The 21,931-nt window shown below is 35.2% G+C and overlaps 1 protein-coding gene across 5 annotated transcripts in view; it reads right to left on the reverse strand.

The window, feature by feature from the left end:
• USP37 (ubiquitin specific peptidase 37) overlaps positions 1-21,931 on the reverse strand; it is an 88,192-nt gene that overhangs the window by 40,224 nt on the left and 26,037 nt on the right. For all 5 annotated transcript variants that reach the window (XM_079135189.1, XM_079135188.1, XM_079135185.1 and 2 more), the window contains 3 exons: positions 18,340-18,437; positions 16,751-16,835; positions 6,504-6,665 (listed from right to left, as the gene is read on the reverse strand). In XM_079135189.1, the coding sequence (XP_078991315.1) occupies positions 6,504-6,665; positions 16,751-16,835; positions 18,340-18,437 (345 nt within the window). The remainder of the gene's footprint in view (positions 1-6,503; positions 6,666-16,750; positions 16,836-18,339; positions 18,438-21,931) is intronic.

The raw sequence follows: 21,931 nt of genomic DNA on the forward strand, positions 1-21,931 counted from the left end.
TTTATTTATTTATTTTTATGTGGTGCTGTGGATCGAAATCAGTGCCTTACACGTGCTAGGCCAGCGCTGTATCATTGAGCCACAACCCCAGCCCCTTTGTTTTGTTTTTTTGAGGCAGGGTTTCAAATGGCCTTCTTTTCTCAGCATCTCAAGTAGCTGGAACTACAAGCATACACCACTACATCTGGCTCATTTATCATTTTCTTAATGTGATACTGGAGTCTGTTCACTAATATTTTTTTTTTAATTTTTTTTTATTTGAAGATGGACAGTTTGCCTTTTATTTTTTTAGATGATGCTAAAGATCAAACCCAGTGCCTCACATGTGCTAATAAGCAAGGGAGCTATAACCCCCACCCTGTTCACTAATATTTGACTTAGGATTTCTTGCAGCAATATTTATAAGTGATGGTTACACTTTTTTTGTGTGCTCCTCGAACAGGCTTAGTTATTCATGTTTCATTAAAAATAAGTCCTGGAATCTTTTCCTCACTTTTTAAGCTCTGAAATAATTTGTGTAGCACTGGAATTCTATAATGTCTACAGATGTCACAAAAATTTCCTGTGAAATTACTTGGACCTAGTGCTTTTTTGTGTGTAAGAGCTCCACGTTAAATTTCATTTCTTTCCATATAAATTGGTCTGTTTTCTACCTCTAGTGGGATTAATTTGATACATTATATTTAAGTTTTGAAAAATTTTAAACTTGTTATTTGTTGCTTTTAGATGTACATGACAGTAGGGTGTATTTTGACATATTATACATACATGGGGTGCAACCCATTACAATTTTGATCCCATTCTTGTGGTTGAAGATATGGATTTACACTGGTCATGTATTCAAATATGAGTATGGGATAGTTGTGTCTGATTCATTCTACCATCTTTCCTATTCCCACCCCGACTCCCTTCCCTTCACTCCCCTCTGTCTAATCCAATGAACTTCTATACTCCCCTTACAACCCTCCTTTGTTATGGTTTAGCATCCACATATCAGAGAGAACATTCAACCTTTGTTTTTTGGGACTGGTTTATTTCACTTTGAATGATATTCTCCAGTTGCATTCATTTACTTGAAATTTCTTTTGCCAAGTACAAAATAGTCTCAAATGGTTTTTTAAATTTCTTCTTTATCAATAATTATTTCCCCCTGGTCATTTCTTTTACTATATATTTGTGTCTTCCTTCTTCCTATGTTGCCTAAAAATCCAGTGATTTATCTATTTCATCAATTTTTTCGAGTAACTAGCACAGATGCTCCTTGACTTAAGATCGGCTTGTTTTATCCCAAGAAATCCATCATAAGTTGTAACTATTTTAAGTTGAAAATACACTAAATACATGTACCCTCCCAAAAATCACAGCTGAGCAACAAACAGCTGTACAGTGTCAGCTCTTTACCCTCAGACTGCATGCCTGATTGGGCGCTGTGGTTTGTTGACACTGCAGTTGCCTAGTATTACAGGAGTGAGTATAGTATCATATATTGCTAGCCTGGGAAAAGATCAAAATTCGAAATTTGAAGTATAGTTTCTTCTGAATGTTAATCACTTTTGTACCATTGTAAAGTCAAAAAACACTAAACTGAACCATCATAAATTGGGGGCTATGGACTCTGATTTGTTAATATCACTGTTTTTCAGTTCACTATTTCATGCAGCTCTCTTCATTTTTATTACTTCCTTCTTTGTGCTTTGTTTTGGCTTATTTTTTTCATTTGGAATTCAGAATTGATTTATTTTCAATCTTTTATTTGTAAAATAAAATATATATTATTTATATATAATGTATTTATTTATATATAATATATTTATGCATAAATAAAATATATATACTGATATATATATAGGTGTTTAAGGCTTAAATCTTCTTTAGTTTAAGACTATATACTTATGTATTCCCACCATTAATTTTTCTGATGACTACTTTATTTTTTTTCAATTTCAATATTTTTTTTTAGTTGTAGTTGTTTTATTTTTATGTGGTGCTGAGAATCAAACCCAGTGCCTCAGACATGCTAGGCGAGCACTCCACCACTGAGCCACAATCCCAGTCCTTAGTTTCATTTTTAATTCCTAGTTTCATCATGATCAAGAGATGTTGAGTGTACTTCATTATGGGGCCTACTGATTTTTTTCTTTGTGCCCTAAAGTATGGCTAATTTTTGTGAATGCTCCATATGTGCTTGAAAGAAGGTATATTCTTTATGAGTATAGCCTTTAATATATATTCCTTGGAGCTAATTCATTATGATGTTTTTTTTTTTTTGTTTGTTTGTTTTGGTTTTTTTTTTTTTTTGTTTTTTTTTTTGGTACTAGGGATTTACTTAACCACTGAGCCAAATTCCCAGCCTCTTTTTTGTATTTTATTTAGAGACAGGCTCTCACTGAGTTGCTTAAGGCCTTGCTAAGTTGTTGGAACTGGCTTTGAGCTTGTGATTCTCCTGTTTCAGCATCCTGAGCTTCTGGGATTACAGGTGTGTGCCACCATGCCCGACAATTTGATTTTTTTTTTTTTTTTTTTTAAATATCCTTACTTACTTTTCTACCTATGTATTCAGTCATTCTGGGGATAGCATATTAAGGTTTCCACTTGTTAAAAGTATTTCTACTTCTCATTTCACCTAGTTTCCACTTATACAGGAGATTAAAGTGTTACATATATACATGACTGTCATACAGTAGTTGTGAATTTTGTCTTTGATCATTATTAAGTATCCTTCTGTCTAGTTTAGTGGTTTCTGGTCTAGCTTTTACTTTACTGGGTATCACAACTACAACCCTTGCTTTCCTGGCGTTTCCATTAGCATGTTAAATATTTTCCTCTACTATAGACTTTTCTGAATTTACTGTTCTAATTCCATTTCTAATATACAACATGAAATTTGGTTTTGCTTAACAGAACAATCTAAAATATTTTTAATAGATAATAAACCCATTCATATGTACTGATGTGAATCATGTTTGGTTTCAACTCTCTTGTTATTTTATAAGTTTTATTTCTCTACCTGGTATGACTTTTGGAGGTATTTCCTTTGGTGTTTAGGAAGCTTATAATTGTTGTTTTATATCTATATTTATACTTTTTATATTGCTATATAAACTTTTGCCAAAACTTTTTCTTATGCCTTCTTTTCTTTTTTCTTTCAGTGCTGGGGATTGAACCTAGGACTTTATGCTTGCAAGGCAAGTACTCTACCAACTGTACTATATCCCCAGTACATAAGATGCTTTCTTAAGCATCTATATTGTGGATTTTTAAATGGAATCCTTTGACTCACACCTATTACTTATAAAACATTAATTTATTCTACCTCCCCCCTCTTCTCATTTCCTTTCTGTTGCAATCTTATTACTTCATGCAAACACATGATGCTCACATATCATTCCTGTGTATTTCCATGACTTTTTGTCCTAGCTCTATTACAAAACTAGGAAATGCTTACAATTAATCCTTTATCAGTGTTTCCCCAGTCTCACCTTGAATGGGTAGAACTCATACTCTGTAGAGTTCTTAGCAAGAGTAAACTTGTACAGTATTCTATTCTGAGTTCCACTTCAAAACTTCTCTCTAGTCTGAATTCCTGAGAGCTTGGCACAAAATCTCTTTTCATCCTTTCTTGCATTAAGTTTCTTGAAAATGATATTCACTCTTATCTTGCTTTGTTTGATTTTGAGAAGTCTGCTGTCCAGCCTATTTCTCTTGCCCTTATACATTATTTTATCTTTTTGATCAAGGCATTGAGTATTTTTCCCCTTGTCTTTAAAGTTCAATAGTTAAATACTGAGATATGTTGATTATTTTAGGTTAACTTTCCAGGTACCTGGAGGGCTTTACTTAATATTAACATAATAATTCAAGATTTTTATTCCTGGGATATTTTCTTTTCTTTTCCTTTTTTTTTTTTTTTTGCAGTTCTGGGGATCGAACCCAGAGCCTTCTGCTTGCAAGGCAAGCACTCTACCGACTGAGCTCTCTCCCCAGCCCTGGGATATTTTCTTGAATAATGAGTCTTCAATACTAGTTCTATTTCAACATTTTGATTTTCTTCTTTAGGGACTCTACTTACATATAATATGACACCTTTTCCCATTTTCCAGTTCAATCATGTTCTCTTAAGACCTTTTTTACATCTCATTTCTCTCTCACGGTTTTCTGCTTTCCTTCAAAACCAATGATTAAATTTTCACTGATTTTGCTAGGCACCTTTACTTTAGACTTCATGTGTGATATGATGTTGTCTTTGTTATTCTATCTTTTCTGAGTCCAAGCAACTTTCATTTCTTCCTGCTTCCTCATTTTGATTCTTCATGGTACTTTCATATTTTCAAATACTTGCTTGAGGATATTTAATTCTATTTCACTTTATTTTCCATAAACTATCAGTTTAGTTTTCAAGGATTGGCTTTGGGAGTAGAATTATTTATCAGCTGAATTTTTTTTTTTTTTTTTTTCCTTTTTGGTACTAAGGATTGAAAGGATTGAATCTGGGGGCACTTAACCACAGAGCTACATCCCTTAACCCCTTTTTATTCATTATGAAACAGGGACTTGCTTAGTTGCTGAGGCTGGCCTCAGCTATGATCCTGCCTTAGTCTCCTGAGTTGCTGAGATTACAGCTGTGCATGACTATGCCAAGGTAGCTGAAATGTTGATTCACATTTCCTGTTTTCCTTTTTTTTTCTTACAGTTGTTTTGTATGGAAATGATCTTCTTTCTTATATTCCTATTTAGTTTACTAATTGAAGCACACTCTCTTCTGTTAGTTTAGTAAACTGCAGTTTTGTTAATAGACAATGGTGGTGGTGGTGGTGGTAGTAGTGAGAGGGGAAGAAAAAAAGGGCATGTGTTGTTTCTCTTTCATTTTGGCACAATTCTTAATATTCTTCTCATTTTATTCTTTTGCTTCCAAAGTAAGTCTCTAGATTTGGCTGATTCTATAAGCAATGGTTCTTCGAGGTTGATACTTCTGGTACTACTTACATTCAAGCCCTTTCCCCAAAACTAGTGCTACAACTAAATACCAAAACCTAAATTCAGTATGTTCGTAGTTAATATTTAATTTTCCCTTTCTGAGATTGCTTTCTTCAGTGTTTCATAAGCCTTTCCCTCATATATGTTCCTTCTTCATGCTTCAGTAAGTGCTTCAGTCTCTTGTCCCTAACTTTCAATATCTACATGCTTAGGCGGCAGCAAATAGGAACACTGCAGGAATTTGGCTTGCATCTCTACTTAGGAGGTATTTTAAAGATGACAGTATTGTCTCCTGGTAATGCTGAAGCATGTATTATATGTGGTTTTCTTTGCACTCCTCATTGATTTCATGTTTTGTTTTGTTTTTTAAATAGATTTTGGTAAGGAAGTCTAAAATTGGGTAGCCTCCATTATCTTGTAGACCTGGCAATTTTCTACTCCTATTTTTTTAAAAACAGAAATCTTTGGTCCTGAACACTTTTTTTTTTTTTTGTACTGAGAATTAAACCCAGGGGTGCCCTACCACTGAGTTACATCCTCAGCCCTTTTTATTTTGAGATAGGGTCTTGCTAAGTTAAGGGTATGCTTCAATGCTCAACTTAGCAAGGCCCTAAGCAACTTATAAAGACTCTTGTCTTTAATAAAAAAATTTAAAAGGGCTGGGTAGATATAGTTTAGTGGTAAAGCGCCCCAGGGTTCAATCCCCAATACAAAAATAAACAAAACAGTTTTCCTTAGTCTTAACAATTTCAACAATTTATCCTATAAAAAAGTTTCATGAGGTTCCATAAAACACGTATATATGTATAAAAATATTCATTCTATCCTGGATTATATTAGAAAAACAGGGAAACTTAAATGCACACTAACATGGATTAAAGTTCTGTATTAATACATAAGGATGTCCATGACTATTGTGCAGTGAAAAGTTTAGAGTACAAATAACATGGCAGAATGCTTAAGAATTTAACACTGCTTTCCTACTGACTGTATCACTTTAAGCAAGTTAATTAACTTTCCTAAGCCTTATTTAACTTATGAAAACAGATTTTTAATATATATCTATCTGACATAGCTGTTGCAAGGATTTAAGAAAAACAACTAAACCCTTAGCACACAGAATCTGGCATATAAATTTATGTATGACAGCTACTATCATTATTACAGTTATATTATGATCTCATTTTTTGTCTAACAAAAATATAATCATAAAGGCACTGGGGAGAATACATAAAAAACAATGTTGAAAGGACATCAGTAGTAAGAGACAGTGTATGACCTTGGAAAACCTTCATTCTCTTTTAAAACGAAAATTATATATACTTTGAAGTTCAAAAAATCATCTGGAGATGAGAAAATGGACTCTACATTTCTTATAGTGTATGAAATCTTTAAGAAGTGATCTAATTTATAAATATTTTAGAGTTATAATTAATGTGACTCCTTTCATTATATTTTTACCTAACAGACAAAGCACAATTCAGTCGAATTATTTTATTAAAAAAAAAAAAGTAAAAGAATTTACCCACCCCTGCAGTTGTTGCTGTTGGTGAGAGGAAAAGGGAACTCTTGGTTTGTTCCAGCCAGTGTAATCCTGGTTATATCTCAGTTTTTTAACAGAAAGAGGAGCTGGCTGAGGAAGAAATCCCAAACTTCTTTTGGCAGAGGAAGTCTGGCTTGAAACATTAGTCCTATTAAAAAAAAAATAATAATAATAATGAAGAAGCAAAATAAAATTTTGAATATTACTCCCCTACTACAGTAGATTCCAGAGAAGTCAATATCTAAGGGAAGAAATCTTAAACTTAGGGAAATAATGGTAATAATATTCACTTGGGGGGGGAATTCACAAATGTGAATTAGTAAGTCTGTTGACAGAAATCTAAAGAGGTTTATAATACTGTATATTTTAACCTATAAGCAAAATAATCCAAGTTAATGGCTTGAGAAAAACTTTATAATTGTACTTTATTATTTCTTTTATCTGCTTTAGAGATAGCACACATTAGTTTACCTGGACAGATTTAGGCAGTCAACTTTTTCCACTAGTACAAATAGCAACACTGAATCAGGCAAATGAAGGGCCCCTCTAAACTTGTTTTTCTGCATCCTGAATTTCCTCATACTGAGAGTAAAGGCTGAAGGGTTGCCCCTTCTGGCCTGAGAGATGACAAGGAGCTGAGAATAGGAACTGATCCCTGCCATGGCCTGTCTAGCACAGGATAATTAAATCTGTACATGCCTTTTGTCCCACTTTGCTGCCTCTTATAAAAGCTTTTCTGGCTCTTGAATTTTCAGAATATGGAAATTTAAAATAAAAAAGTTTCTATCTTCTTTCAAAGCTGACTTTGAATAAAACCTATCTTCCTGCCAATCTGACTCCACGCATTTGTGGAGCAATGAGTGGTAAAGCCCAGTCTCTTGCCGCTGCAAGGTATAGTTCTGTCTGGGACCAACACAACATTTCTTACTCAGTCTCCTTGAGAAAGACTTCTAGTTTATATGCTCAGAAGTGGAAATATTCAAGATATTTTTAATTGTCCTAGATACAGTGTTTCCAAAAAGCCAATACCAATTTATACTCCTACCAATAATGAATTTCCATTTTCTCACATCTCCACTGCTTATTATCGGTTTTAATTTTTATCAGAATAGTGACACTTAAACTTAATCTTATTTTGCATTTTCCTGATTACTACTAACAGTGAACATATTTTTATAATTGTTTTCTTTTTAAAATTTTTTGGTTGTTGATGGACTTTTATTTTATTCATTTGTGTGTGGTACTGAGAATTGAACTCAGTGCCTCACACATGCCAAGGAAGCACTCTAACACTAAGCCACAACCTCCAGCCCAATTGTTTACTTTTCTCTGAACTACTATTCTACATACTTAGTTTTATACTGGGTTCTTAATGATTTGTAGTTCTTTACATATTCTATATAATAATCCTTTGCCTATTATGTTTACTTGTCTATTACATATCTAAGTTTAAAATTTTTAGGTAGTGAAACTTACTTTTTCTTTTATGACTTTGATTTTTGTGTCTTTTAAAAGAAATCCTCCAATACCATAAGCTCATAGAAATATTTACCAGTATTTTCTCTAAAAGGTTTAAATTTAGGTCTTTAGGTCTTTAGTTCACTTGTAAATTTATTTTCCTGTCATGCTGTAAGAAAAGAATACAATTTACTTTTCTTTCTTTTTTTTTTTGTGGTATTGGGGATTAAGAGTCTCTCATATGGTAGGCAAGTGCTCTACCATTGAGCCCGATTCCCAGCCTTTTCCATTTTTTATATTTTTGAGACAGGGTTTTTTCTTAGTTGGGGAAGCTGACTTGGAACTTGCCATCATTCTGCCTCTGCCTCACAAACAGCTGGGACTGAAGTTGTGTATCACCATACCCCGTTCCGTGATTTACCTTTCTATAAGGAAAACCAGTTGCTCCAAAATTACTTATTGTCTAGCTAGGCCATGCATTATTAGGCACAGTTTCTTGTTTTTTTTTTTTTTTTTTTTTTTTTTTTTTTTTTTTTGGGGGGGAGGTACTGGGGATTGAACTCAGGGGCACTTGACCAGTGAGCCACATTCCCAGTCCTATATCAAATGTGTAACTTAAAACTTTTATAAAGCAAACACATGTACAATAATCTTTAATGTTAAAACCCCTCAAGTGTTTCTTACCAATCACAACCTCATTCCTGTACCCTAAAAGTTACCATCAGCTATTAGTTTCACCCCAAATATTATAGTTTGGACAGTGCATGATATACATCTGTTTCCATCTTTTAGCTTTCAAACTTTCTGAATTTTTATATTGTAGCTGGTTCTCTTTTACATAACATACAGTTTTTTTCCTTGTTTGAAATCCAGTGCATCTTTCTCTTTAAGTAGAATATCTAGTATATTTATATAAAATAACCTACAATTTTTTGGAGGGCAGGTATCGGGGCATTCAATTCAAGGACACTCAACCACTGAGCCATATCCCCAGCCCTATTTTATATTTTATTTAAAGACAGGGTCTCGTTGAATTGCTTAGTGCCTTGTTTTTGCTGAGGTTGGCTTTGAACTTGCAATACTCCTGTCTCAGCCTCCCAAGCTGCTGGGATTACAGGTGTGTGCCACTGCGCCCGGCTAACGGACAATTTTTAATGTAAAAATTTTATAAATCAGTAACAACATTAGTGATTTGGGCTTATATCTTTAATTTTATTATGTATTTATTCCACATGTTCTATATAATACTCCCTTATCTCTCCTTTCTTGCCTTTTAGAAAGTTTGACTATTTTGTTCCCTGTTAGTTGGGAAGTAATACATTCTTTCAGGAAATTTTAAATGGACATCCTAAAATTTATATTATGTATTAAAAACAAAGACAACTTTATTGAAATGTAAAAGACATACAAAAAATTGTACACATCCAAAGTGGAGAATTTGAATAGTTTGGACATATATATTTGTATGTATGTATGTATGTATGTATGTGTATATATATATATATATATACACACACACACACACACACACTACATACACCACCATAAGACCATCAGATAATGAACATAACCATTATACCCCAAAATATGCTGGTGCCCCTTCATATCCCTCTCACTTTTCTTTACTTACAACCTTTTCTCTATAAGCAGACAACTAGTGATCTGTTTTCTGACACTAGATTATGTAACATTTTCTAGAATTTCAAATAAATGGAATCATATGATATGTACTTTTTAGTAGAGCTTCTTTCACTCCAACTATTGAAACTCATCTATGTTTCTGCATGTATCAACAGTTCGGCCTTTCTACTGCTATTAGCATTCCATTAAGTTTTGATTTTCGAACAGTTTTAGATTTGCAGAAAAGTTGCAAAATAGTACTAGAAATGGTCTTCACCCAGTCTCTGCTAACATTCACACCTCATATAACATAATCACAGGAGTAATTTCACAGAGGTCAAGGGGGCCACCTTAAAATACTATCTCCCTCAGCTGGGTAAAAACTTCTAGGCTGATTTTCCCCCTGAAGTAATTAAAGATATTGTATTGCTTCCAATGAGAAATCTAATGCTATCCTTATTTTTGTTTCTATACTTAATATATTTTTTCTTCTAGCATCTTTAAAATTTTTTTCTTTTTTCTTTTTTGTTAGGGCTGTGCCCTGTGGGCTGCGCTGGAATGGCGCCTGGCGGCCAGCTGGAGGTTGTTTTGATCACATCGGCAGTGAGGAAGTTGATTAATATAAGCACACCCAGGTGATTTATCATTGGCCATATTCAATTAAGTCCACGCACACAACGCGTGCACGGGTGTTCCCGAGTGCTCCTGCTCGTGCCTGCTCGTTTTAACCTTGCCGTGACAGGGCAGCTGGCTCCTCGCCTGATCTCAACTGGCGTGGCCCTGCCCTCCACCTCCTGGAGGGAATATAAGCGGGCAGTAGGCAGAAGGCAAAAAAAAAAAAAAAAGCAGCAGAAGCAGCTAGAAGAAGCAGCTAGCAGAGAGAAGAAGCGGCAAGCAGTAAACAGCAGGCAGCGGCAGAAGGCAGATGGTAGAGCGGAGAACTGAGAACACACCTCTAGGTCATAGATAGATAGCACCTAGTTCACAGGATGCGGGACCTACCTCTAAGAAGAAGCAGCATAACTCTAAGAAGAAATAGATCTCTGATAAGCATAGAAGCCTGTCTTTCTCTAAAACTTCCTCTATAAGCAAAGCCTCTTTCTCTCAAAGTCTCTCTTCCTCTATAAATTAGTGAATATAGGAAAAGTAGTTTATTTCCAGTCCACCTCCGATAAATACCCACGCTATTATTGCTGCAGGCGGTAACAAATATCCACGGGATTGTTGCTGCGGGCGGTGACCCTTTTTTTTTTTTTTTTTGCGGTGCTGGGGATTGAACCCAGGGCCTTGGGCTTACAAGGCAAGCACTCTACCAACTGAGCTATCTCCCCAGCCCTAAAATTTTTTTCTTTATCACAGATTTTAAGCATTAATTATATTGTACATGCTATATGTAGCTTTTAGTATGATTTTTGAGGCTTCTTCCACCTGTAATTTTATAGTATTCATTAAACTTGAAAATCCTTTTTAAAATTTATTCTAATTAGTTATATATGACAGCAGAATGCATTTCGATTCATTGTACAAACTTGAAAACCTTTTAGATTCTTTCTTGAAAAATTTTTTCTCACCTTTTCTCTCCCCCTTGGGGACTCTAATGTAAGACACATAATCTGGCCACTTGAAGCTGCTCCTCAGCTCACTGCAGCTGTTAATATTTTAGTCTTTTTTTTCCCCCTCTTTGAATCAAAGTAGATAGTTTCTATTGTTATTGTTTAAATTCATTGATCTTTTCTTTTGCACTATTTAATCTGCTATTAATCCTGGTATGTTCTCCAAATAGCATTATAGTTTTGATCTCCAAAATTTTAAGTTTTAAAAAAGATTATCTTCTGCCAGGCAATGTGGCAAACACTCATAATCCAAGCAGCTTAGAGGCTAAGGCAGAAGGATCATGAGTTCAAAGCCAGTCTCAGCAATTTATTTGAGACCCTAAGCAACTCAGTGAGACCCTGTCACTAAATACAATATAAAAAAGGGCTGGGGATGAAGCTCTATGGTTAAGTGCCCGAGTTAAATCCCTGGTACAAAAAAAAAAAAAAATCTTCTATGTCTCTACTCAATGTGTTTGTTTTTTCTTCCAACATGCAGAATATACAGATATCTCCTAATATCTTTGTTTACTAATTCTATCAACCTGTCATTTCTCAATCAGTATTTATTGACTGACCTTTCTCCTCCTCATAGTTTATATTTTCCTGTTTGAATGTCTAGTAATGTTTTCTTAGATGGCAGATGTGGCAGACAGTATAGATTTTACCTTGTTAAGTGCTGAATATTTCAGATTTCTACATTCTTGAACTCTGTTCTGGGATGTGGTTAACTTTCTGGGAAGAGTCTACGAGGATCTTGCTTTTAAGGTTTACTTTGTGGGACCAGACCAAAAATTAGTCTAGTGATAGGTTTTCCTCACTAACAACTCAAGACCTTTCTTGGTTTTCAAACTGCTGCTATTAGAAACAAAAGTTATGCCAAGCTTATTGTGAACTTCAAGTATTATTTCCTTACATCTTTTTGAGTGGTTCTTTCCCTGGCCTTATATATCCTCATTCCTAAACAAGGTACTGCTCAGCATTCAACTTAATACTCAAGGAAGATCCTCTACAGATCTCTGCAATTCTTTCTTTGTAAAGCTCTGTCCCCTCTGGTACTCTACTGTGTAACCAGTTGGTCTCCCTGGACTCCCAGGTTTGTTCCCTCAATGCAGGAAGAACACAGGGCCCTGCCTATTTCTCTCACCCACTGCTGTGAGTTGGGAATCTATAGGAAGTAAGCTGGGGCCAGTCATAAAATTCATTTCACTTGTTCTGCAGCTCTCAGGAAATCACTGTCCACTGTCTGATGACCAATGTCTTCAAGTTCTTAGCTGTTTCGGGAGAGAAGATGAAACCAGTCCCTAATACTCCATCTATTTAACTTAACTGCAAATTCTTCTTAAATAAGAAAAGGAACTTAAAATGTTTTAATTTCTCTGTACTCTTTCTCATGCTTGTATTTCTTCTCTTTGTCTAATATTTTATTCATTCTTTACTTTTAATCCTATCAATTCCCATTTTAGAAACACTATCGAAATGTATTAATGTACACAGAATAACCCCCCAAAAGTTATTACTAATAGTGGTTGCTTCTGGAAAAGAAAAAATGAAAACTAAGAGTTAGAAAGAAGTGTTTTTCACTGTCTATACTCTATGTCTTTTGAACTTTATGCCAGATGCACTTATTAATCATACAAAAGAATACATGATAAAAGTACTTAACTTTTTTAAACATGTTTTTTAAATTTCCTGGCTCACTGATTTTTATTTTCTACTCCATTTAGTTTCCTTCTTATTGAATAAATTTTTTGTCTTTGCATATCTAAAAACAGCAGTCTATTTTCTTAAATTATAATTTACCTGGGTATAGAATTTTAAATTCTATTACTTTGTTACTATCTTGTCTTCTATTCCTATTGCTAAAGCCAATCTGACTTTCTCTTCTATAAAGGCCATATTTTCTTTTAAATTTTTATTTACCCATCACCTTCTACAATGATTTTTTTAAAAGAACATTTGTTATTTGACATTTGTGGAGTTTTTTCAATGTGAGAACTTTCATTATTTTTAGCCATTATTTCTCTGACAATTTCCTTGCCTTTAGTCATCATTTTTCCCCCCTGTAAAACTGTGAAAACATGGAGGACAGACCAGGAAGTCCAACTTAATTATCTTAATTTTATTTACATTGTTCATTTCCTCACTCTGCTATATTCCATGATCATATCATTTTGCCAAATGCTTGGTAGTTGCCTCTGCCTGGTCTTCTGCACACAGGACTTTATGTTATGGATGCTTACTTTTTGCCCCTAGACAGGTAACACTGAAGCAGAAGCTATTCATTGTAAGTCCCATTTTTGAATCTTTGCTCCTACTCATAGAGCGTTAGTAAGCAGCAAATTAAAGGTCCAATGACAGGTAGTTATACAGAATGTTTTACCCTGGTTTACTAGCTCAGAGAGCTGTTCTAGATACCCAGCTTCTTATCTTCTGAGTGGAGTCACACTTAATTTCCAGTCTCATGCTGATTTTGAAGTTCAGTTCTCAATACCTGGCTCTATTCTGTGTTTTCCTTGTGCCTTATGACTTTAGTTTTTGCTCAGTATTAGTTTTTACACCAATCTGGAAATTTTCAAATTATATTTGAGGGTAGCTTTGCACTGACATAATTTTTCTCCCAAATGTTGCTATCTGCAATGAATATGCTCATTCTACTATTTTGAGAAGAAATTTGTGTATTTAATAAACCATTTGCAAAACAAGTTTAGGTATTCCTTTAAAAACCAACTTCTTTAAAATTCTTCTAATGAGCAGAATAAGTCATGATTTCTCTCAAGTATAAATCACTTAGTTACCACTGCAGTTATAAAGCACTTGAGAGATATCACACAAGGCTGAATATACCTAAATATACAGTATCCAATTGTTTACTTCATCCTAATCATTTTATACAAATAAGATGTCTTATCACTTTAACTTCCAATAAAAAGACAAAATATGATAGGTCATCATATAGCATATATAGTACACACCATATATACTATACACACATATATATTATATACCTTCACTTTTTACATTTTAAACCATCACCCCTTTGTGCCACATTCTATGATCATGCCTTCTCAACAAGTGCTTAGCAACTGTCTTACATAGGTCCATAAACCTAAAAAAAATTTAGCTGTACTACAGAATCAACAACTAAATTTCTTACTAGTTTTTTCTAATAAAAGATACTCATGTGAAATTTTTATTAAAATAAAACCCTTAATTTTTGGAAAATAGTTTTACAAATACACAGGAAACAAAGGTGCAACAGAAAAAAGGCCTCAGGAGAGATCTTTTTAGGCTCATTACTTAGGAGGATAGAAAATATTGTAGTCTAGGGGGCATCCAAGATGGCGAACTAGAGGGAGGCTGCGTTCCTTGTCGCTCCATAACTCCGGTTTCAAGCAGAGGATATCTGTTTCTTGGTGAGGCAGTTTTTGCTGCTTATCGATTCCCTGGTGTTTACCCCATTTGTCTGCTGTGATCACCTGCAGTCTGCCAGCATATCAACGCCTTTTTGAGTGCAGATTGCTCACTGTCAGGCATCTGTCATCCGCCATTTGCCTGCCTCTGGCCGGTCCATCGCCTGCCTTACACCTATCCATCACCCAACGCACGAGGTTCACCTCCCAATCGTCCAACAACAGTCAGCAAACTGATCGCCGACCACAGCTGCCTGCTGTTGCCTGGAAGTTCTCTGTCACAGTACCTGCAGGTTTGATTACACGTGGCTGCCGCCATTTTGAGACAACAGCCAGGCCCCTAGGACCCCGAGGCCGGACTGACTGAGCCCTGTCTCCAGGATCCCTCAGGCCGACCTATCACTCCCTGCCTCGGGGGACCTCACATCAACTGACTGCTCCCTGCCGCCAGGACCCCCAGACCAACTGACTGCACCCTATCACCAGGAACCCAGACCGACTGATTGCACCTGGCCTCCAGGATCCCACAACCACACCAAACACACCAGACCTCCAGGACCCCTGCCTGACCAACTGCATCCCGCCTCCAGGACCTCCAGCTGAACACGGCCACACCCTGAGCTGCAGCTCCCCAATTGCCAACACATTTGGAAGCCAGAGTGGCCATCTTGGATAATTCTGGAAGCCAGAGCTCTGATCTTTAGGTGGGGCAAATCCCATCCTGAGACGCCTGCTGGAGGCTTGAGGCTCATTGTCAGGTACCTCTCATGCATCAGGCTACTGAACACTGGGAGGTTTCATTACTATATGACTGTTATTCTGTAGATTTTCTTTTTTCTCCTTATAGAAAAAATTTAAGTTTTTATTTCTTTACTTTGCTTGCTCTCTTTTCCTTTTGTTTACCTGTTCCTTCAGAGTCTCTTTCTCCCTTTTTTGCATGCTAACATCCAATTTCTTTTGATTACACTCTCACCATTTCTACTATCTAGAACTTCTGTATAATCTTTTCTTATCCCATTAACAGCCACATTCTACATCCCTCTGCATCCTCTTTGTCCTCCATTAGAAACTGCAGACCTTATTGCAAATCAGTTTGTTTTATTGAAGATAATATTTTAACTCATTCTGTTTATTATGACAATTTTGTTATTGTCCTCATAGGGGCTATTTGGTTTAACATTGCATAGTTTCTGAATTGGGCACTGCTAATATTGATCTCCCCTTAAAGAAAGGGTTTTGGAAACCTATAGGGCCACTATAAGCCTATAGGGGGAAATCTGCAATACCCCAGATCTGCACTGCTAGAGGGGAAGATACATGAACAACATGAAAAAACAGGGGAAGAAAATGATCCAAACAAATCGAGATTCTATATTAATAGAATCCAATGATAGTATGTTAGAAGAAATGTCAGAAAAGGACTTCAGATTATACATGATTAAGATGATTCGCGAAGCAAAGGATGAGATAAGAGAGCAAATGCAGGCAATGAATAATACCAATAAGCTGAAAGAGCACCTGCAGGAAGCAAAAGATCATTTCAACAAAGAAATAGAGATTCTGAAAAAAAACCAAATGGAAGTCCTTGAAATGAAGAAAATATTGTGGTCTGGTATCTGATATCACCCATCACAACCTATAGCCTCAGAACAAGTTTTCCTACACCTCAGTTTATTCACTTATTGAAAAAATATTAAGAGATCAAATTAAAGCTGAGCACAGTGGCACATGCCTATAATCCCAGCAACTTGGGAGGCTGAGGCAGGATGATCACAAATTCAAGGACACTCAGGACAACTGATTTAGTAAGATCTTGTTTCAAAAGTAAAAGTAAAAGGGCCAGGGCTGGAGAGTAGCTCAGTGCTAAAGTGCCCCTGGGTTAAATCCCCAGTACCACCAAAAAAAAAAAAAAAAAAAAAAAGAGAGAGAGAGAGAAAGAAAGAGAACGAGAGAGACAGAGAATAAACTAAAAATTTCCTAAAGTAATTTCTAACTGAACTGTCATAATTCTATGATTCTCATTAATAATTTTTGATATTCTTAAATTAGGTTATTCATTTAGAAACATAATGCACAGCCCATTCCATTATTCAATATTCTGAAAAAGAAAGTTCTTCAAATTTTCCACAAGGCACACAATCAATTCCTACCTGTCTAGGTTCGTGGCACCAGAAGAGTAGTCCTTGGATCCAACTCTGCTACCATAAAATGATGATGACTGCAAAGGCAAAAGCCCTATAAAACAAATGAACAAAGGAAAAATTAAACATTTAAATCAACCATTTAAGTTCATTTAATGATATAGTTATATCCTGGGCTTATTTACATTTAATTGTTTTTTCCCTTTCTACTCATCAATTTAAAACACATGTACATTAAAAGATCAAGTATATGGAAAAGAATAGCAAAGTAATGTTCCCTTGCCCAAAAGCTCTACAAAGTTTTGATTCTAGTTTCTAACCATTTTTTGAAATTTAGTTTTTCTGACTTTCTCAACAGGGTGCTAAAAGACTGTGCTTTCAGTGGAAATTTCAGTGGAATATATTTCTTTATATATTCATTTTAAACAATATCAGTTAACTCCTTATTATAGAAAATTAGAAGATTTTCATTCTCATCACCCCAAACTGAGGTCCAGGAAGATGTGTACTGAGGCTACTTACTCTTGCTGTTGCCTCTCTCCAACCAATTATTAGTTGTGCTACTTCAGTTCTTTTACTGATTAACTCTGTGACTCTACTACACTTCCATATTTTGTTCCATGAATCTTCATATAACTTGACCACCCACTTCTTTCTCTCTCTCTGCCTCTCTTACACATCAACTTTTGTAAGATGTTCCTTAACTTTGACGTTACTAAAGCTTATTATTTATTTTTCTGCTTTCTCACTATTGGCTGATTACAAAAGCTAAAAATCAACAAGTAGAGTTTACATGTTTTTAGTATTAATATTTCAGAGGTAAGACTTATATTAGATAATTCTTCCTGTAGGAGTCAGTATCATAATCCCAAACCACTAAAAGGAGAACATTTTGAGATCTAATTAAGTAAATTCTTAATTATCAATTTATCAAAACCACAACATATTTTAGCTTGCTTCAATTTAAGTTGACATGATATTCCAATCACTACCAAATATCTGAGTCTCTAAGAATTTCATATAACCAGACACATAGGTCCGTGTGGGAAACATCTGACAAAAACTATAAACACCCTTTTAATTTTTATAAAAACAGTGTAAGGCAATTTTAAACAACTGTTTTAGACAATACGTTCAAGATCTTCTAAATAAGATTTTCTTATAGGTAGCAACACTGATGAATTTTTATTTCAACTACTTTCACTTCTCTGATTCAATCTATGATATTGGTACTGTGATGATGAAAAAGTTTAATTTTAGACAATGAAGAGGAGGGAGAAAGTAAAGCCTGGATTCTCTATATACAGAATACAAATATCCTTATATTTCTAACACTATAAAAATATCTTAGTAGGCTGGGGATCTGGCTCTGTGGTAGAGCCCCTGCTTAATATGTATGAGGCCCTGGGTACAATCCCCAGCACCACAAAAAAAATAAATAAAAATTTAAAAATATATATACTTTGGCCAAATACTGGGTATAAATTAGTGCCTAATAACTACTAATGAATTGTGCATTATTCCTAAATAATGTAGACATATGTTCAGTTCAGTATCAAATAAACAAATGAATATCTTATATAAAGACCCAAACTTACCTGATGTCCGATTTTCTTCTGTCTGTTTTAAACTCAGTTGCTTTTCTCTACTACTGATTAAATACTTTCTTGAGGGATCTGTCATAGCCTTGTTGTTCCTACAGTTAATAATTTTAAATAAATATATGAATATAAAAGATTAATAATTTACATAGCTGTCATTAAAAAATTTACATTTCAAGTGCCAAATTCATTGATATGCCTAAAAGTTAGGCAATGAGGTTGTTAAATCCTCAAGAGTTCAGTAAATTAGTTAAGAATTATGAAAATAACCTTTATTATGAATTATGAATTATGAAAATAACCTAATAATCTACCAAGAGCTAGATTAATGCATGAATAGTTAAATGAAAATAAAAATATTCTTAACATTGTATATAATCTGTGATACTATTTACTAAATGTCAATATCAGTTCAATTCATAGTGATTAAAGTATTTTATTTTAATAAAGTTACAACTTCTCAAACAAGCCTCATTTCCCCCTCCATTATTCCCAGATACCTGAACTCTTAAGTAGAGAGTGTCCATTCAAAGGAAGGTTCATGCTTTGGACAAAAGTACTAATTTATAGAAATCATTAAGAAGTAAGCCAGTAGCTCCGCCTTGAGGACAGAAGGGCTCTACTCAAATCCCCTCTGATCCCATTTTTGTGACCTCTCTTCTATACCCTCACACCATCTTAGATTAATATTTCAGAGCCAGTACTTAGGCACCTTCTTCACAGGCTTGCCCTCAAGATATGAGATACTTTCTCTAGGACCAGAATGAAATTTAACCTCTGTGTGATTTTGGTCCAAGATCACACCATGCTTCATTCCCTGCCCTTCATAATCTTGCTTTTCTTGCTCCCTTCCTGTTCTCTCCTGAGTATTTCCTTAATAACTGACTGGTACACTAACCTCCATTTCAGAGTCTAGTTTTAGGGAACCTGATCTACAACAGTTGGTACCAAAAGTGGGCCTAGAAAGCATACAGTAAGGATAGGGCTCTGGATTTGGGCCACGTATTTGGCAATGGCAAATAGAAATTCCACTGCTGATAGTAATACTTCTGTTACCTTATAGGGTTATTATTTCTAAAAATTTCATTTGTGGTCAATTGGGATGGGATAAATAAAAGAGGACATGGCCAATGCAATCTCTATTACATTTTAAAATGTAGCAAAATGATTGTACAACATTGTATTAGGGTAATAGAAATGTTCTAAAACCAGATTACAGTGATAATACAACTGAACAAACTTATTAATAATCATTGAATTATACATGTAAAACAGGTGAATTTTATGATGTGTAAACTGTATCTCAATAAAGTTGTTTAATTCCCCTCTCTGTATCCATGCCTCTCATCCAGAAGTATAGTCTAATTTTTCATCCTTTAATGAGGATTGCTTTGATTTCCTTTCCACAAAGAATGTGATAGAAGTAACAGTGTGTGAGTTCAGATCCTAAGCCTAAAGGTGTCTTGCAAATTTCTCCTCTCTTGGAACCCCATCACTGTTACATGAATAACTCCATGCCAGCTTGCTATATGGCAAAAGATACATGGCCCAATCACCAAAACCAATAGCCAGTCAATAACCAATCATATGGGGTTTGACTGAACCAGTCAAAACCTAACCAATGCATGGGAAAGTCAGAAAATCCAGGCACTAGAATCAAGCTATGTCCAAGTAATAGTTACTATTTTAAGTTACTAGATTATGGCGTGGTTTATTATATTTAACTAGTAGAAAACTGTTAGAAGTGATATGGAGTAAATAATAACCATAAAGACTATGGAAACTGGTTGGTTGTTGCTAGGAGTATTGATATGCTCAAGAGAGATGACAGGCTCACTTGAGCCAATTACCAACTTCAGGACAAAGACATTGTGTAGTCACTTATCCACAGGAGAGTTGCAGCTTGGAACCTTAACATTCTAGGGCAAAACCATGTTGAATACAGCAGAAAGTTAACACATCATCTATAAAATATGACATAATGTGTATGTGTGTGTGGTGTGGTATAATGGGTATTGAACCCAGGAACATTCTGCCACTGAGCTACATACCTAGCCCTTTAAAAATTTCATTCTGAGACAGGGTATTGTTAAGTTACCCAGGCTGGTCTTGAATTTGTGATCCTCTTGCCTCAGCTGCCTGAGTCACTGGGATTACAGATGTGCATCACTGTGCTCAGTGTGGCATACTACTCTTGGTATATTTCTATGCCCTGGAAGAGTCTAGGCATCTGACTGTTTGTCATCAAAGGACTATGCATCCAGAAGTAACCATCATGATCTGGGAGCTACTATATCCATGAAATCATAAGATCAGAGGGGCACAGGATCAATCCATCATCAAAAAATGAAGCAGGTCTATTTGGATTAAGCCAAGTAATCAGGAGCAAATAACAAGAGGCCTATGACATTCCCAAGACCAGCTGAAAGAAAAGGAATACATATGGATGGGTCATCTCAGGACATTGTTCCAAAATGAAAATGCCCCATTAAATGACTGCTTTGAAAGACAATGGTGAGGGTTAATCCTTTACTGTGCAGAGTTCTGAGAAATGCATCTCTTTGTCCACTTTGTATGAGAGAAAAGTGAGTCATGGACTCTGAGTGGTGGCAGAGTTTAGATACATGGTCAGTCATGGAAGATCAAGAAACTATTTTTGGAAGTGTATGGACAGGTTTATGGAAATATATACAAGGGTAAAGATCTGTTTCACTAGAGAACTCTGCTGAAGAGACAATATCAATCTGTAGGATAACTTAAGTGAAGTCAGCTAATCTCTGACCTAAGTCATTCCAATTTCCATAAGAGGCCCATGAATAAAACAGCCATGGTGGTAGAGATAGAAAAAGCTATAGAACAGGTTTCCCTTCACCACAGTTTAGCTACTGCTGCTCTATGTCTCAACTGGTAAATAGGAGAGGCTGAAGTTAAGTCCTCTTCCAGTTCCATCCCTTCAGAAAACCTATTAGTCACTTAGTAGCAGATGGTTTTATCTGATTCCTTTCACTTTAGAAAAGACAGCAATTAATCCTGACTAGAAATGCATCTGCCTTTCCTGTCTACAGTGTTTTGAACAGCAATACTGAGGGCTCATAAGAATATCTCATTTTCTAACCTGAAAATTCATATATTACTATTTTGGAACAAGGAGTCTACTCTGCAGGAAAAAAGATAAAACAGGGCAGATGACCACAGGATCCACTTGTCTTATCACATGTGATGTTATGCCAAAGCTGCTAGCCTCATAGGCACTGCAATAGTTTCTTAAAAAATTTCTATAAATATTCATATATATATATATGTGTGTACATGTATAAATGTTTATGCATATATAATTTGAAATCTATATCAAATTTGAGATAATTTTAGGTAGCATACTGTAACAGCTTTTAAAAGTGCACTTAGAGATGATCTTATTAGGAATGTAATGCCCTTCGAGATAGATATAGATTGAGTTGAGTGTCCCTTATCCAAAATGCTTGGGACAGAAGTGTTTTAGATTTTGGAATATTTGCATACATTCATATTTGCATATTGGGGGATAGGACCCAAATTTAAACACAAAATTCTTTTATGTTTCATATATAAC

This window comes from Sciurus vulgaris (genome assembly GCF_902686455.1).
Source record: "Sciurus vulgaris genome assembly, chromosome: 3".
Classification (NCBI taxonomy): Eukaryota; Metazoa; Chordata; class Mammalia; order Rodentia; family Sciuridae; genus Sciurus; species Sciurus vulgaris.